Source organism: Felis catus, chromosome C2 (assembly GCF_018350175.1).
Source record: "Felis catus isolate Fca126 chromosome C2, F.catus_Fca126_mat1.0, whole genome shotgun sequence".
Lineage (NCBI taxonomy): Eukaryota > Metazoa > Chordata > Mammalia > Carnivora > Felidae > Felis > Felis catus.
The window spans coordinates 6,452,138-6,470,646 of record NC_058376.1 but is presented as its reverse complement, the minus strand read 5'-3'; the positions used below and the strand labels follow the sequence as shown (position 1 = coordinate 6,470,646).

General features: G+C 39.9%; 1 protein-coding gene across 1 annotated transcript in view; it reads right to left on the bottom strand.

The window, feature by feature from the left end:
* Positions 1-18,509, bottom strand: part of BRWD1 (bromodomain and WD repeat domain containing 1) — a 130,736-nt gene that overhangs the window by 80,465 nt on the left and 31,762 nt on the right. Inside the window, exons 9-15 of the mRNA XM_023238732.2 lie at positions 10,063-10,163; positions 8,662-8,732; positions 7,027-7,127; positions 5,999-6,039; positions 5,056-5,154; positions 1,338-1,488; positions 948-1,082 (exon numbers count right to left, since the gene is read on the bottom strand). Coding sequence (XP_023094500.2) covers positions 948-1,082; positions 1,338-1,488; positions 5,056-5,154; positions 5,999-6,039; positions 7,027-7,127; positions 8,662-8,732; positions 10,063-10,163 — 699 coding nt within the window. The remainder of the gene's footprint in view (positions 1-947; positions 1,083-1,337; positions 1,489-5,055; positions 5,155-5,998; positions 6,040-7,026; positions 7,128-8,661; positions 8,733-10,062; positions 10,164-18,509) is intronic.

Genomic DNA, 18,509 nt, shown 5'->3' with positions numbered 1-18,509 from the left:
ATGTTCTGTAACATTACTTGCCTGTACTCATCAAAAAAGTTACAACGTGGGAAATAGAAAAAAAGAAGGAAGAATTGTTGAAGAATAAAGAAATCTAGAAATAGGGGCACCTGGGTGGCTCAGTCAGTTGAGCATCCAACTTTGGCTCAGGTCATGATTTCACAGCTTATGAGTTCCAGCCCCGCACTGGGCTCTGTGCTAACAGCTCAGAGCCTGGAGCCTGCTTTGGATTCTGTGTCTCCCTCTCTCTCTCTGTCCCTCCCCCACTCATGCTCTGTCTCTCAAAAATAAACATTAAAAAAAAAAAGTTTAAAAACAAAAAGAAACCTAGAAACATACAGCCACTTAATATAATTCATGATCCTGAACTATTTAAACACTGTTTCAAGGGGGCAAAATATAACTAAAAAGACATTACTAGGACAACTGATAAAATTTGAATATGGATTATATAATGCTACTTTATCAATGTTAAATTTGCTGGTTTTGGTAACTATCTTGTGGTTGTAGATGAGAAATTCTAAAAAATATGTAATAGGATCCTAATTTGGTTTTAGAATATTCCATGTGCAAAAAGAAAAAAGGCTGGAAAAACCCAACAATGTTTGTGATTTCCTAGATGACTTTACTATTATTTTTACTACAAAGTATTCAATAAATTTAGTGAAAAAGTTATATACAATGAACATAACTTTGCCAATTTAAACAAATTCAAACACATTCACACATATAGAGAGCTAAATTAATAGCTTTTGAAAATCTTTCCTTCATGTGACCCAGTTACACAGAGTGTAAATACATATGGCTGTCAGATATTTATTAGTGTTTAAGTATCCTGACTGCTAGAAATATAAACTGCCGAAACACACAGATCAGTTTCTGGCCAACCATCATAATCCAGACACGTGAAAGCAATGCAAGCATACGTGAAGATACACCTCGCTTACCATATTAAAATAATGTTTCATCTTGGTGCCTTTTGTAATATCCCATATAAATATGCTGCCATCGTGTCCTGCAGATAACATAATTCTGGAATCAAAGGGATGTGTCTCCAAGACAAAGACTTCATCAGCATGTCCCTTTATTCAACAAAATCATATAGTTAAGGAGAGTTCGCAAGCTTGAACTTTCAAATTAAAAACCCGTATTGCCGTAGTACGTAAGGGCTTTTAAAAATGTGTTAATGACAGTGATTTATATATTAGTATAAACACAAATTTCTACTCATTTAATAATATCAATGGAACATACTGTGTATTAATTTTATACTTTCAAAAATCAGATTACAGTTCAAAAAAAATCCTGATTTGTTATATTGTATAAAAACTATTTACCAGTAAGTTATGAAGCAGCTGTCCAGTGTAAGAATTCCACACTTTAAGGACATGATCATTCACGGCTGTGACAACAATGCTATCATTCTGATTCCAAGCTATCATTGTTACTTTGGGTTTCATAAACCTTTCCTCTTCCAAAGATAAGTCCCTATGAAAAAACACACAATGTGTAAATTCATTTGAATGGTACAATCAATACGAAAATAGCAAAAAGTAATCTAGTTCATGTATATACATCATCATATGTCCGATACACATCTGACCCACAGCAGATTATCTATAAACAGATTATGGCAAAAATGGGACAGGGAGGGGATGACTTAGAAACAGTTGAGTCTGAATGAAGGCAGATATTAGGACACCACCACTGCTCATAAAGGCAAAGCTTTTTCTCTCTCTCCCTTTTCTATTATTCCCTTCCCCTGACATCAAGCCCTATCAGCAATAAAGTTGTTTCTCTCTCCAGAGAAGATGACAAGAAATTTTAGGAAAACAGAAAGAAGGAAAGCATCTTCACATCCCCAGCACCTAGAAAAGTGCCTGACATACAGCTATTCAATCTGTTTAACTGTACGTAAAACTGTACTCATCCCTTTACAGTGCCTACAGGCGGTTCCTACAGGCTCTCTTGGCAAGAAAGGCCTGGACACGAACACCTGCAATGATCTGCAGCCTTTATGAACAGGACATGCAAAGTCTCTCTGTAAAATATGCTCGTAATACACAGAGATAAGGTAAGGCCTAGCTGCGTTTGAAATCAGAGAATACATCCCAAGAAATTATAAACATAACATTTTTTTTAGTTTTTTTTTTTTCATTCACATCCAAATTAGTTACCATGTAGTGCAACAATGATTTCAAGGGTAGACTCCTTAATTCCCCTTACCCATTTAGCCCACCGCCCCTCCCACAACCCCTCCAGCAACCCTCAGTTTGTTTTCCATATTTAAGAGTCTCTTATGTTTTGTACCCCTCTGTTTTTGTATTATTTTTGCTTCCCTTCCCTTGTGCTCATGTTTTGTCTCTTAAAGTCCTCATGAGTGAAGTCATATGATGTTTATCTTTCTCTAATTTCACTTAGCAGAATACCCTCCAGTTCCATCCACGTAGTTGCAAAGGCAAGGTTTCATCCTTTTTGATTGCCGAGTAATACTCCACTGTACATATACACCACATCTTCTTTCTCCATTCATCCATCGATGGACATTTGGGCTCTTTCCACACTTCGGCTATTGTCAATCGTGCTGCTATAAACATGGGGGTGCATGTGTCCCTTCGAAACAGCACACCTGTATCGCTTGGATAAATGCCTAGTAGTGCAATTGCTGGGTCGTAGGGTAGTTCTTTTTTTAGCTTTTTGAGGAACCTCCATACTGTTTTCCAGAGTGGCTGCACCAGCTTGCATTCCCACCAGCAGTGCAAGAGATCCTCTTTCTCCACATCCTCGCCAACATCTGTTGTGCCTGAGTTGTTCATGTTAGCCATTCTGACAGGTATAAAGTGGTATCTCATTGTGGTTTTGATTTGTATTTCCCTGATGATGAGTGATGCTGACCATTTTTTCATATGTCGGATGGCCATCTGGATGTCTTCTTTGGAGAAGTGTCTATTCGTGTCGTCTGCCCATTTCTTCACTGCATTATTTGTCTTTTGGGTGCTGAGTTGGAGAAGTTCTTTATAAATTTTAGATACTAACCCTTTATCTTATATGGCACTTGCAAATATCTTCTCCCATTCTGTCAGTGGCCTTTTAGTTTTGCTGTTTCCTTTGCTGTGCAGAAGCTTTTTACTTTGATGATCCCAGTAGTGCATTTTTGCTTTTGTTTCCCTTGCCTCTGGAGACGAGTAAGAAGTTGCTGCGGCCGAGGTCAAAGAGGTTTTTACCTGCCTTCTCCTCAAGGATTCTGATGGCTTCCTGTCTTACAGTTGGGTCTTTCATCCATTTTGAGTTTCTTTTTGTGTATGGTGTAAGAAAGTGGTCCAGGTTCACTGTTCTGCATGTCGCTATCCAGTTTTCCCAGCACTACTTGCTGAGGAGGCTGTCTTTATTCCATTGGATATTCGTTCCTACTTTGTCAAAGCTTAGTTGGCCATACCTTTGTGGGTCCATTTCTGGGTTCTCTATTCTGTTCCAATGATCTGAGTGTCTGTTCTTGTGCCACAAACATACATTGTAATTAAAGAAAACCACCATAAGAATATGGTAGAAGTTGGGGCGCCTGGGTGGCGCAGTCGGTTAAGCGTCTGACTTCAGCCAGGTCACAATCTCGCGGTCCGTGAGTTCGAGCCCCGCGTCGGGCTCTGGGCCGATGGCTCAGAGCCTGGAGCCTGTTTCCGATTCTGTGTCTCCCTCTCTCTCTGCCCCTCCCCCGTTCATGCTCTGTCTCTCTCTGTCCCAAAAATAAATAAAAAATGTTGAAAAAAAAAATTAAAAAAAAAAAAGAATATGGAAGAAGTATCCCATAGTATCCCTCTATATAAGCACAATGGAACACAGACAAGAGAATAATCCTAACTAGATTGGTCAGGGAAAAGTGTAACATAAGAGGCAAAATGGAGTAAAGGCAAAGACTCCATGCTTCACTTTATTTTTTAAGTTTATTTATTTATTTTAAGGGGGGGGGGGGTGGGGAGAGAGAGAGGAAAAGAGAGCATCCCAAGCAGGCTCTGCGCTGTCAGCACAGAGCCTGATGCCAAGCTTGATCCCATGAACCATGAGATCAGGACCTGAGCAGAAACCAAGAATGGGACGCTCAACCGAGCCACCCGGGCTCCCCATCCATGCTTCACTTTAAACTAAAAGGCATTCACCTGTTAATAGCTTTGAACCAACAGACATTTTGTCCTTCACCAAGTTGATCACCCAAGATTAGAACACTAAAACGAATATACCCATTAATTCTTACATACAGAAAACTCTGTTTTTCAAGACTGAAAAGAGGTAAAACTTTAAATGAGAAAAGACAATTCCCACCATGGGGGGTATTTCAGGCAAAGTGCTCTCCAAGGCAACAAGAAAACTGAGCAGTTTTCTGTCTCAGTAAAACTTTCTATATTGAAGTTTTTACATCAATGTTCGTATTTTGCTTAATAAAATAATTTTTCATAGGTGAGTGTGATTTCAAATTATCCTCTTAATAGTGAAATAACCTTCACCATTTCAACCAGTCAAGGACTAACAGTATTCACTCCCACACTAAGGTGCTTTTGAGTATCCAGACGGATCATTTTTCAATCATGGTAATGGTGTGATTTGTTTGTGAACAAGGATTATCAGATTTCCAATACATCTTGCTTCCACTCCCTACCACAGATCATTTCACAAAAATGTTAATATCTCATTTATTTTGAAACCAAATTAGAACTGTTTGAGACACAGCAGAGAATGAGTTAATTTCCCCTACAATTACTAAAAATAAAGCAGACAAGAGGATTTCCAAAGGACTAAATGTGAAACATTTCTCAGAAAAACTGATAAAACCTTTGACATGGCTACCCTACAGCAGGCAGTGTACTAGAAACATAAATGTAAGGATCAATTCTTTGGGAAAAATGAGATTTACATATCTTATGTATCCATCAGATATGCAGGAAGTAGCCATTCATTTAGATCACTGCTCTTCCTAACAGGAAGTGGCTCCAATCCCCTGAACACAGCAGTCAACCACCAGGGAGAGAAGGACCAAGTAATTACAATGCACCTGCTTCCACTTACCCTGAGACTCTGGTCGCCATATCCAATAAAATGCTTCTCCATTCCAACTGCTCGAATCTCCAAATCCGTGCTGTTCCATCTCTGCTACCACTTAAGAACCTTAAAATATTCAGAAAAAGATCTTATGCTCACAAACATGCCACTAAGAACTACACATAAAATCACAAGCCAGAACACTTTTAATGTAGCTATTCTGACTGCAAGTAAATGCAGAGGTGTTATCTCGAAAGACAGGGATTCAGAACTTATCTGAATGGGAAAAATTGGTTTGCTGTAATTTGCCTGGCCCTATGGAGTTAATGCACATTTCAAACTCATTCAATAGCTTGTCAAATAGATGGAGTTTTGAGAAGACAATGTGCAAGAAGTACCTGGGCAAGGAAAAATAACTAGGAAGAATTAAAGGTGTGTGTGTGGGAAAATCAGTAAGAGCAAAAGCTCCATTTTAGCATCTTTACACTCAAGCTAATTCACGTTGGCCACTATGTAAAAATATGTCAATCTTTTAACAAGAGAAAGTATTAAAAACTGCAGTTTAGGAAAGGCACCTGAAAGACACTTGGGACCATAAGAGAGTATATAATTTAAGTGACAATTCTGTCACATGACACATCACAGTGGTTGATTAGAAGAGATTTTTTTTTCACTACTCAAACATCAGGAATTTTATTATCTTTACATCTAATTTTCCTGCAAATCAAACATTTAGCCAGTAGTGAGTTAAGGAAAGCTACTTTTGGTCATAGGAGCTGGTAGAAGCTACAATTCTAAACACTTGCATTTAATGTGTCCCTCTCCGAACCCCCCACAGACACATTTCATTCAATTCATACAATTACTACTAAGTACCTGCAATTTGCAAGGCAATGTATTAGCTGCACTACTATGCAGCACCGTATGTTTGCCTAAAAACCCACTCACAAACACAAAAACCCTTACTCACCGATCACCATTGTTACAAAATTGGATGCTATCAACTTTATCCTAAAGGGGGGGAGGGGGGCACAAAACAAACAGAAAAGTGATCAACCCTCTTATTTGTAAACAAAGCAAAAAACCCCCCTCCATTTTAGAGCTAGAAACACATCTGGTTTAGCACAAGAACTAGAATCTCTGCTGCTTAGCTTCATCATTCAAACATGTATCTTACATTTAGGTGCAAAAACCTAACGTGAATCTAACGAGACTATTAAAAAAAGACTTCATTCTAAATTTAAAACTGTATTTACAATGAATTACATCTGTGTAAAAATTCACATGTGGAAAGTGATCAAAACATAAAGGTTTTAACAGTTGAAAATAAGTCCTATTCACTTTGATGATTATTTAGGTTCAAAATGTTTTTCCCTTTAAAGTAATCTGGATCTGTTTATCAAATAACTTCACAGAACTTCCTACAGGAAAAAAAGATAACCTGGCCACTGACCAGTATTCTAGAATCCTGAGAGCTATCTATCTTACTATACATTAATAAAAGAGCATTCTGATTTAATTAGTGTGATTAAGAGGAGTAGTCCCCTTGAAACTAACCCCACCCAAACTGTCACTTAAAGCTGAAATAACCACCACAAAATATTAGCACTGTCACATACTTGTCAGTAATATCCTTCACCTTTATACATGCAATCCCTCCTATATCTAAAATTAAAATCAAGAACAATTTCGTTAGCAATATTTGACCATGTACCAACAGGAATATTAACGATTGGGGCGCCTGGGTGGCTCAGTCGGCTAAGCGTCCGACTTCAGCTCACGTCACGATCTCTCAGTTCGTGGGTTCGAGCCCCGCGTCAGGCTATGCGCTGACAGCTCAGAACCTGGAGCCTGTTTCAGATTCTGTGTCTCCCTCTCTCTCTGACCCTCCCCCGTTCATGCTCTCTGTCTCAAAACTAAATAAAGGTTAAAAAAAATTTTTTTTTAAAAAGGAATATTAACAATTAATCTACAGAATTTTATAACATGAGTACTTACCGTGTGGCTTTCAAGTTCCGCGATTTTTTCAGGTGCTTCAAAACCCAAAAAATACATTCTGATTACATGATCAGTACTACCTGTGGCTAAAAACATACCACCTGCAATAAAAACGTCAAGGTTAAAAAACTTGGGTTTGTAACAAATATCCAAACAAACCAAATCTCTGTATCAAATTAAGCAAAATCTCTTATTCCAAAACTAAGTTTATCTCAATAGATCCATTTTATAACTCATTACATAAAGACTTTAATATAATGCAGAGTGATGTTGCAATTTATAATAAAAAACACATACTGGGTCTTCATCCCTATTTCTGGCACAGAGCTCCTAAAACCCTTGGAATTTCCTAAGTGACAACACTGATAAAAGTATCTTGATATTCATAACAAACCCATTTCAACCACACCAGAGCTCACATTAACAAAGTTCACATTAATGGGGGTGCTGACTGCCGGAAGCACCAACCGTGTGATCAGAGGGCTCCCCTGACCTCCGAGAAGTGGGGGGGAGGGGGAGTTGAATCGATCACAAATGATTTAATCAAGTGTACCTATGTAATAGAGCCTCCATAAAAACCCAAAAGGAAAGAGTTCAGAAAGCTTCCAGGTTGGTGAACACGTGAAGATTTGGGGACGTGTGGCATGCTTAGAGAGTGCCCCATCCCACACACTTTATCCTCTGTGTCTCTTCCATTTGGCTGTTCCTGAATTACATCCTTTTATAATAAGCTGGAAATCTAGTAAGTAAAATGTTTGGGTTCTGTGAGCTGTTCTAGCAGAATAATCAGACCCAAGGAGGGTGTTGTGGGAACCTCCGATCTTTAGCCCATGAGTCTGAGCACAGGTGACAACATGATCTGGGACAGGGGGAGTCTTGTAGGACTGAGCTCTTCACCCGTGGGATCTCATACTATTCTTTAGGTAGATAGTGTCAGAACGGTACTGAACGAACTGTAGGACACCCAGCTGGTGCTAGATACAGAACTGTTTGGTGGTGTTGAAAACAAAACAAAACAAAAAACAAATGAATCAGATGGGACTTTAATTTAAAAAGTAATTCAACCCGGAAATATTCACTATCTCCCACTGCCTTACAAACTCTGGGCAGTGACCCTATGTGCTACTAGTCTAAAGATGACTGACAAAAGGGGCTCTGCTTTCGAAAGAACCTCACACACCCACACCTCGCTTCAGAAGACAAGTTCACTCATTCAAGTTTCCAGACTCATGGGGGGAAGTCTTTGACGTCGCCTAAAAAGAAAAACTACTACCCAAGTTCACTGTGTAAGAAAAGAAAATGCGGAAATGATTTCACCAGGATGTGTGGAAAACAATCAAAGTACACAGTGCAGCCTGTTAAAGAGAATCAGTTTTGGTGTATCTCACCACGGACACATGGATGCCTTAAGCCTCCTTCTGCCAGCTCGTCTATCACAGACTCTGATGGCCATTAAAAATCAGAGAGTGGCAGAATGGGACAGTGAAAGACAAGAAAAAAGTTAATTAAATAAACATCATAGATTAAACCTAAGTCATCTACTATCCATCTGAGAAAGGCTCTAAGCAATTCTGTGGCCATTCAATAAAGGCTAAAATAAAACTAAGAAAAAAAGAATGACTAAAGTTATCTTACCAACACTAAAAGAAGAACAAAGCATCTGAACACCTGGTCTAGGCTTCTCCGTGAACTTCAGGGGACGTGGACTTGAAAAGAAGAAGATGTCGTTTTAGAACTCATTAGTGTAACACATTAACAGGGTTCAGAATACTGGTTTGAATCTAGCACATTTAAATAGTATGACCTTATTTATGAAGCACCTCACAGTATGTCAAGTATCTCTGCATACAATATTACAGCTGGATGGGTTCTGGAAGACTGTTCAATCCCTATGTTCACAAGAACGCTACCACACAGCAAGAGCAGACCTACCAGCCCCGGTCTTGTAGCTGAGGGGACTAAAACCCAGAATGCAAGTGAACCCGCCATCAAGGCTGTAGGACCGGGAACACAACCACCAGGGGACAGTGCCACTCGGCAGAAACAATGCAAGCCCCAGGTGTAACTCTGCATTTTTATCGGAGCCACGTTAAATGTAAAAAGATTAGTTTTCTTTCATTTAACCCAATATGTCCAAAATATCACATCATATTAATAAAAACATTAATGAGAACTTTAGATTCTTTTCATATCACATCTCTGAAATCTTCCAGAACATACGGCATGCATACTGTATCTCTTCACCAAAGACACCAGATCTGTATTCAGATTTCATAAAACCTTAATTCACATACTCAAGTTGTTTGAAATACGCTTAAAGGTTTTATAATACCTGAATCAAGTATCAGGTTTTAAACTGAAATTAATAATTCAGCTCCTCGATTGCACCAGACACACGTGAAGTGCTCACCAGTCATATGCGGCTGGCGGGTACTGTCCTGGACAGCACAGATCTACAACCCAGGTCTTGTGACTCTTAAGTAATCCTGCCTAAATTTCTGACTACACGTCCAATTATACACTTCTAACATTTTTCAAGATGTTTCACATATGATCTCACTTTTTCCCCCATAGAATGTGCCCTCTAAGATAGAAGAACATGATTCTTTTATCTATCCAACCATCCAAACAGTACATTGCAAACAGTACACAGTCAATAAGGCACTAATGTTGTAAATAGAAAAAGTAAAAAGGCAACCACAATACACAACTTCACTTTATAATCAGACTTCATCTCATTAGACTAAACTGTAACATTAGAAAAAGAAAACTTGGGGTGCCTGGGTGGCTCAGTCTGTTGAGCGTCCGACTTCAGCTCAGGTCCTGATCTCACAATTCCTGGGTTCGAGCCCCGCACCAGGCTCTGTGCTCATGGCTCAGAGCCTGCTTCGGAATATGTGTGTGTGTGTGTGTGTGTGTGTGTGTGTTTCTCTCCCCCACACTTGCTTGCACACGCACACTCTCTCTCTCAAAAATGAATAAACGTTAAAAAAAAAAGTTGAAAAGAAAACTTATTACACTATTAGAGCCACCTACCTGAATTTCAGGGATTCTAAATCCCACTGCCAGAAACAAACTGTCCCATCAGCACCAGTAGAGACCATGTATCTTTGGGAGCCTTTGGCCATTGGGCTAAACTGAAAAAGAACAACACATACAATTCAGTTTCCTAAGTGCCTACTAAAGTCATAGTTTAATGGTTTTTCAAAGTTAATTTCAACTCACAAATTTAAGTAAAACATAACCATTGCAAAATACAGGTGACAGTATAGTGAAAAATCATAACCTACAAAAATAAGATCTATCATTTGTAAATGTCATGCAATCTCAATAAAAGATTACTGTCAAAACTAACAAACAAGAATAAAGAGAAAAACTTTTGCAAAGAGAAAGTGAAGAGCGTGAAGAGTTGGTCCTACCAATATGAAAGCTTATCACAAAGCCTCAATAATTAAAACTATGGGGCATGGTAAGTACAGGGTCAGAATGACCAATGGAAAAATAGATTATCAACTCCAAAATGGCCCTTACTAGAAGAGTTAAGATAAAGGGTTGTCTCAAAACAGTTGGGGAAACGATGGATCAAAGCATAAATGATTTACCAATCGTAGAGCAATCTGGAAGCTATTCGTCAGACTATAGACCAGGATAAATTCCAAGTGGATCAATTATCCAAATATTTAAAAAACAAAACTACGAAAGTATTCTAAGGAAACACAACAATTATACTGTTAACTTCAGAACTGGGCGTTCAACTGTGCTACACAAACAAGCTAGACAACATAAGATCAATTTGGACCAGAGACATCCAATAAGGCTTAAAAAATGGAAAGGAAGGTACGAAGAAAACAAGAAAAACACACTAGGCAAAAGAATATGAACCAAAGTACAAAAGTGAGAGGGAATATGGTATATGACAGCAATGGAAATATCTATAGGACTACTGTGTTCATTTGTGGAAGCGGTGGGGAAATGGGTTAAATGGTAGAGAATCTGGACCCAGTAAGAGCAAGAGGTAAATGCTGTTCTCAAGTAAAATGCAAAGATTTGTCAGACAACAGTGTACAATATTTACTGAAAGGAAACAGATAAGACAAACCACCAAGAATCAACCCAGTTAAATCCAAGAACCTTCACTGCAAGGAAGTAGTCCCTTCCTTCCCCCCAGGGTGGGGGAGGAGAGCCATGCAGAAGGAAACACACCTGCTGACCACCAGGCATTCAACACAAAGGAGCTTAGCAAACAAAGTACAGCCATTAACAGGAAAGAAGAGTTGAGAAGCAATTTTTCTAGGTTATTCACATAATTATTCATCATTATAACATCCCAGAGAGATACGGTTTATTATGTTTTATGATTTTTCCCAAGATTATACACTTTATAAGGGAGGTAGGATTTGAATCTAAGACTTCTTCAAAGAAGCTTTTTCCAAGTTCCTTCTCTTCAAGTATAGAAAAGGAAGGGTTTTTTAAAATGTTGAAAGTGATCATTTACATCTAAGCAGGTATGTTCCAGAAGGCAGACTAAAACTGAGTTTTGGGGAATATCTCATTAAAAATAATAACTAAGGGCGCCTGGGTGGCTCAGTTGGTTGAACACCCGACTTCAGCTCAGGTCATGATCTCGCGGTCTGTGAGTCGGTCTGTGAGTTCGAGCCCCGCGTCAGGCTCTGTGCTGACAACTCAGAGCCTGAAGCCTGCTTCGGAGTCTGTGTCTCCATCTCTCTCTACTTCTCCCCTGCTCATTCTCTGCCTCTCTCTCTGTCAAAAATAAATAAACTTTAAAATAAATAAATAAATAAATAAGTAAGTAATAACTAAAGGTATATTAACAGCTGAATATTCTTATAATTAAAATTAAGAATCCTTTTTTTTTTTTTTCAACGTTTATTTATTTTTGGGACAGAGAGAGACAGAGCATGAACGGGGGAGGGGCAGAGAGAGGGGGAGACACAGAATCGGAAACAGGCTCCAGGCTCTGAGCCATCAGCCCAGAGCCCGACGCGGGGCTCGAACTCACGGACCGCGAGATCGTGACCTGGCTGAAGTCGGACGCTTAACCGACTGCGCCACCCAGGCGCCCCATAAAATTAAAACGTCACAGTAAAATTTGTAACTTTGCATAGGGTATTTTAACAATTCCAAACCCGAATGTCTACAGAAAAGTAACTGCACCTGAAGTCTCCTATGTTCTAACTAAATCAAAGTCTTAGGTACACAAGTGGTGTTGCTGTCTAGTTCATCTCACTGACAACTCTGTCCCTAGCTTGACACAATACCGTCCTCTCTGTAACACTTCAAAAATGTTTTTAAATACCTAGCATGGCAAAAGTTGCCAGGTTTGTTTGGGTTAGGTTGGAGGCGGGGGCTATTTGCGCTTATCTTCTCTCCTAAATGAACTTGATGACACGCTAAATTCCATTAAAACAAAGCAACTGGGATTTCAAATATAAACACACTAACCTTATACCATGATTTGGAGAGATATGACATCTTTACAGCACTGAATCTTCTGACTCAGGAGTATACTAACTAGACATTTTCACTAAAACAGACTATTCCCTCGCCACCCAATGCCAAGGCTGTCGTTATTTTTTAAGACCTCTCTTCATGAAGAGTTTTCTAATTTCCTGGTAAAGTTTACTCCTATGTGTATGAAGGCTTTTGTTGCTATTGTGATTTATGTTCTTCTGTTATATTTGCTAATTAGTTATTGATGGTTTATAGCCAAGTTTTGGTTTTAGGACATAGGTTCTGTATTTATCTGGTTTACTAAGCTCTCAACAATTCTGTAAGTTTTTTTTTTTTTTTTTAATTTTTTTTCAACGTTTATTTATTTTTGGGACGGAGAGAGACAGAGCATGAACGGGGGAGGGGCAGAGAGAGAGGGAGACACAGAATCGGAAACAGGCTCCAGGCTCTGAGCCATCAGCCCAGAGCCTGATGCGGGGCTCGAACTCACGGACCTCGAGATCGTGACCTGGCTGAAGTCGGACGCTTAACCGACCGCGCCACCCAGGCGCCCCCAATTCTGTAAGTTTTAACAGAAGTCACCAGTGAGTCCTCTCAGTTTTGGAGTTTTCTTTTTAGGAGATTTTTTTAATGCCCAACAGGCACATTTTTAACCTTTCAAGCTTTCCCTTTTGTAAGAGCAACATTCCTCAAATACAATATACTGACAGCCCTGTTTCATTAATCATCCTCAAAGCTACTCATCAATGACCATAACATGTACCTCTGGATATTGAAAATAAGAGTCTCATTTTTCCAAGGAAAATCCTTATGCATAAAGGAAACATAAGAAGTATGATTTCTCAAAGTCCCTGGCAGCTTTATGACTCTGTACTACAATCTCGCGTAGCTACTTCCAAAGTCAAAATCGTTTTCCTGAAATCTACACATTTTTTTTAAATAAAGTCTATTATTTATTTTGAGAGAGTGAGAGAGAGCAGGGGGAAGGGCAGAGAGAAAGGCAGAGAGAGAGAATCCCAAGCAGGCTCTGCACTGTCATCGCAGAGCCCAAGGCAGGGCTCAAACTCACGAACCACGAGATCATGACCCAAGCCAAAAATCAAGAATCCGACACTTAACCAACTGAGCCACCGAGGAGCCCCCAAATCTACAAATTCTGAGTATTCAGTATATAACATATGCCTGGAACACAACTTCTACAACTTGTCTGGTGGCAAAGTTTAATGTATGCTGAGCCTCTATGTTGCTTTTATTTTTTTTTAATTTTTTTTTAATGTTTATTTTTGAAGGACAGAGAGAGAGTGAGTGAGTGAGTGAGTGAGTGTGTGTGTGTGTGTGTGTTTGTGAGTGGGGAGGGGCAGAGAGAGAGGGAGACACAGAATCTGAAGCAGGCTCCCCGGCTCTGAGCTGTTAGCACAGAGCCCGACACGGGGCTCGAACTCACAAACCGCTAATTCATGACCTGATCCGAAGTCGGACGCTTAACCGACTGAGCCACCCAGGCGCCCCTATGTTGCTTTTAAAGAATGCATTCGTCAAAGGTAGCTAGTGACCGTTATTAAAATACTGCCAAAAATGCAAATCTTTCCTGTGTGTTTATTACATGTGCATTTTAGACAGATTTATGGAAAGGGGGAATTTGCACAACATAAAACTCACCATTTGAGCCTTTTTTTTTTTTCTAAATTTTTTTCTTAATGTTTTTACTTATTTTTGAGACAGAGAGAGACAGAGCATGAGCAGGGAAGGGGCAGAGAGAGAGGGAGACACAGAAGCGGAAGCAGGCTCCAGGCTCTGAGCCGTCAGCACAGAGCCCGATGCGGGGCTTGAACTCACAGACTGTGAGATCATGACCTGAGCCGAAGTCGGGCGCTCAACCGACTGAGCCACCCAGGCGCCCATTTGAGCCATTTTAAAATGTGTAACTCAGTAGCACTTACTACTTTCACATGCAGTGCAGCCATTACCACTATCTGGTCCCAGAGCTATCATTTTATAAGACAAATTGTAACCTGTCAAAGCATTTTCAGTGGATTCTCTTGGTACAGCATACATGTAATATGGTGCCATACTTGTCTCTTGCTGTAAGTGGCTAGACGTGAACCATGTGAACCTGAATCATGACACTACAGCCCAAGATCCTCAGCATGAGTCTCCTAAGAATATTGAATTTCTAATCCTTAAATGCAACAAATGTGTCAACACTCAAGAAATTTACTATCAATATAATGCTGTTATGTAGTATAGAATTCATACTGAAATTTCTCCTAATTTCTCAAATCTGCTTTATAGATTTTCTTGACTCCTAAAGCCAGGATCCAAATCAAGGCTCACATATCACATTTATACTTGTACTATTTTCTTAGTTTCCTTGTAACTTTATTTACTTATTGACTTAGCCTTTGTTGAAACTAAATGTTTGAAGGATATGGATTTACTTCACAGACTGTTTCTTAATTTGAATTTGATTACTTCCTCATGAGATTCAGGTTAAAGTTTTTTTTAACAGAAATACTAGCAGGAAAATAAGGAAACTTCACTGTAGAGTCAATGCATTTATAGTTACAGGTCTATTCAGTTTTCTTCTTCTCTGTGCCAGTCTTCATAAGTGTTTGTCTGAGTATTTACCTGTTGCATCTTTATTTTCAAATTTCTCATATGGTCATTTAAGATATCCTCTTTTTAATGTCTGAAGAGTCTATAGAGATGCCCCCTTAAAGCTGATAATGGTTACTTTTGACGTTTTTTTTCTTCCTTCCTCAATCTTATACCAACATTTTCAGTCTTTCAAAGAACTTTTGGCTTTGCTGATCCTGTTATGCTTATGTTTTCTATCCTTAATTTTTGTACTTATCTCCCTAACTCATCCTCTATGGTTTCCTGTTATTTTTCTAACTTCCTGAGGAATACAGTGGATCCCTGAATTTCACCTTTTTAAAATATATGCATTGAGAGTTATAAATTTCCCTTTCTGCACAGCTTCAGCTGTGTATTAGTAATCCAATGCCATGTAACAAATTACCCCAAAACGTAGCTACCAAAATCAATATATCTTATCTCCCAGTCTCTTAGGGGTCAAGAATTCAGAGAAGCTTAGCTAGGTGGTTCCAACTCAGGGTCTCACGAGGCTGCAGGAGATGTCCGACCAGCTTCCGGAAGGGCAGACTCCCTTGCCTCTGGCAGGAGACTTCAGGTGTTTGCCATGAAGACCTGTCCTTAAGGTTGTGAGTGTCCTATCCAAACGACAGCTGGCCTCCCTCAAGATAAGTGAGTCAAGAGAGTAAGGTCAACCCAGGGCGCCTGGGTGGCCCAGTAGGTTAAGCATCCAACTCTTGATTTCAGCTCAGGTCATGATCTCATGGTTGTGAGCTTGAGCCCCACATCAGGCTCTGTGCTGAGTGCAGAGCCTGCTTGGGAGTCTCTCTCTCTCCCCTTCTCTCTCTGCCCCTCCCCTGCTCACACTCTTCCAGTCTCTCTCAAAATAAATAAACTTAAAAAAAAGAAAAAAGACATGTCCACGCTATTCGACATGAGGACTTATCAAGGGGCATGAGTCCAGGGAGGCAAAAATCACCAAGCACCATCTTGGTGGCTGGCTATCGAATTCTACATTCCATGATAGATAAGAACCTAATATTTTCGTTAATAATTAGTTAAGTATTCCCAAATTCTTATTGTGGTTTCTCCTTTGACACATGGGTTATTTAAAAGTATATTGCTTGGGGCACCTGGGTGAGTGAGTCGGGTAAACATCTGACTTTGGCTCAGGTCATGATCTCACGGTTTGTGGGTTCGAGCCCCACATCAGACTCTCTGCTGACAGCTCAGAGCCTGGATCCTGCTTCAGATTCTGTGTCTCCCTCTCTCTCTCTGCCCGTCCCCCACTCATGCTGTCTCTCTCTCTCTCTCTCTCTCAAAAATAAACATTAAAAAAAATTTTTTACTAAAATAAAAGAAATAAAAGAATATTGCTTAATGTGAGGATTACTGTGCTATTAATTCTGGCTGTTAATAATTTCAGGCTTAATTCCACTACTGTCAGAGAATATATACTTAGGATTATTTCAGTATTTTCAAATTTGTTGAGAACTTGCTTAAAGGGTCAGAATGCGGACAGTAGTTATACAATAAACACCCCACTTACAATTGTAAAGAAATGATGCTGATATTATACACAATGTTTCGATGTGGCATCCAAGTCATTATTTATGTTGTTCAAAGCTGTGTTTCTTTTTTTATAATTTTTTAAATGTTCATTTGTTTTTGAGAGAGAGAGAGACACAGTACGAGCAGGGGAGGGACAGAGAGAGAGGGAGACACAGAATCCAAAGCAGGCTCCAGGCTGTCAGCACAGAGCCTGAGGTGGGGCTCAAGCTCATCAACCTCAAGATCCTGACCTGAGCCAAAGTTGGACACTCAACCAACTCAGCCACCCAGGCACCTCTATGTTTAAGAGTATAGACTCTTCATTCAATTACTGAGAGAGACAGAGATGTTTTAATCTCCCACTATGATTATGAAGATCTACTTTTCCCCCATGAATTCTATTTTTGCTTTATGTATTTTGACTCCATGTTACTAAATTTAGAACTCAATCTTCTGTTTTTATCATTACAAATTGCCCGTTTACCTCTAAAAATAGTAATTTCCTTAAGCCTATTATCTAATATTAGCATACTGTACCAGCATTCTTACAGTTAATAACAGTTTCCCATCCTTTACTTCCAGCCTCCCCTTAGCCTCATAGCGCAGGCGGGGTTTTGTTTCTTAGTTATGTCTGAAGTCTGTCTCTCACTGGAACCACCTAATGCACTTGTACGTGAAGTGCTCGTGAACACACTGCTGTCTGCTGACAGCCTGGTAACATTCCAGCACTTCCCGACTTTCTTTTGCCCTCCTTTCTTGCCCTTTTTTTATTACTATTATTCCATATTTCCCCCCTATTGCTTGCTATACACCCTCTTACATTTCTTTTGCTATTTTAGAGATTACTAAATCCACCTTCATCTTATTAAGTCTTATGTAAACTTGTATTTTTCACTTCTCGACGCAAAGATGTCAGAATACTACGGGTACCTCCTGCTGACATACAAGCCCTATTACTATTATTTGCTAGTTCGGCTGTCTCTATATTTTTAAGTTTTTTTTAAATGTTTATTCATTTTTGAGAGAGAGAGAGAGAGAGAGAGAGAGAGAGAGAGAGAACGCGAGAGTGCGCGCACGAGCGGGGGAAGGGCAGAGAGAGAGAGAGAGACAGAATCCGAAGCAGGCTCCAGGCTCTGAGCTGTCAGCACAGAGCCCAATGCGGGGCTCAAACCCACGAACTTTGAGATCATGACCTGAGCTCAAGTTGGACGCCCAACCGACTGAGCCACCCAGGCGCCCCAATTGTTTCTAGATTTTTAAACCCATAAACCCTTAAACCCATATACTTGTTGTATACAGTTGGTGCTTTTTCCCATTTGTCCGCACTTTTTTTTTTAACTCTTCATTCGTCCTTGCATCTCCAAGCCTAGGATCACATTTCCCTCTCAGCCTAAAGAAGACTATTTAGAAATCCCCTGTTCCACTGCTGGGAGACTTCTGGAAATGTGTTTAGAGAGCTTCAGTGACAGATTTGATGGGTTCAGAACCCTTGATGGATAGTCACTGTCAATGATCACTTTATTAATTTTAAATAAATCCAAATATAAGATTATTTTTATGTCTTTATTTCATTAAAGCTCTCCACCCAATGTGGGGCTTGAACGCACGACCCCGAGACCAAGTTGCACACTCTACCAACAGAGCCAGCTTGGCACCCCCAACAGCACTTCAGAAAGATCACTTCTTGAGGCACCTGGATGGCTCAGTCGGTCAAGCATCTGACTACGGCTCAGGTCGTGATCCTGCGGTTTGTGTGTTTGAACCCCACCTTGGGCTCTGTGCTGACAGCTCAGAGCCCAGAGCCTGCTTCACACTGTGTCTCCCTCTCTCTCTGCACCCCCCCTGCTCACGCTCTGTCTCTCAAA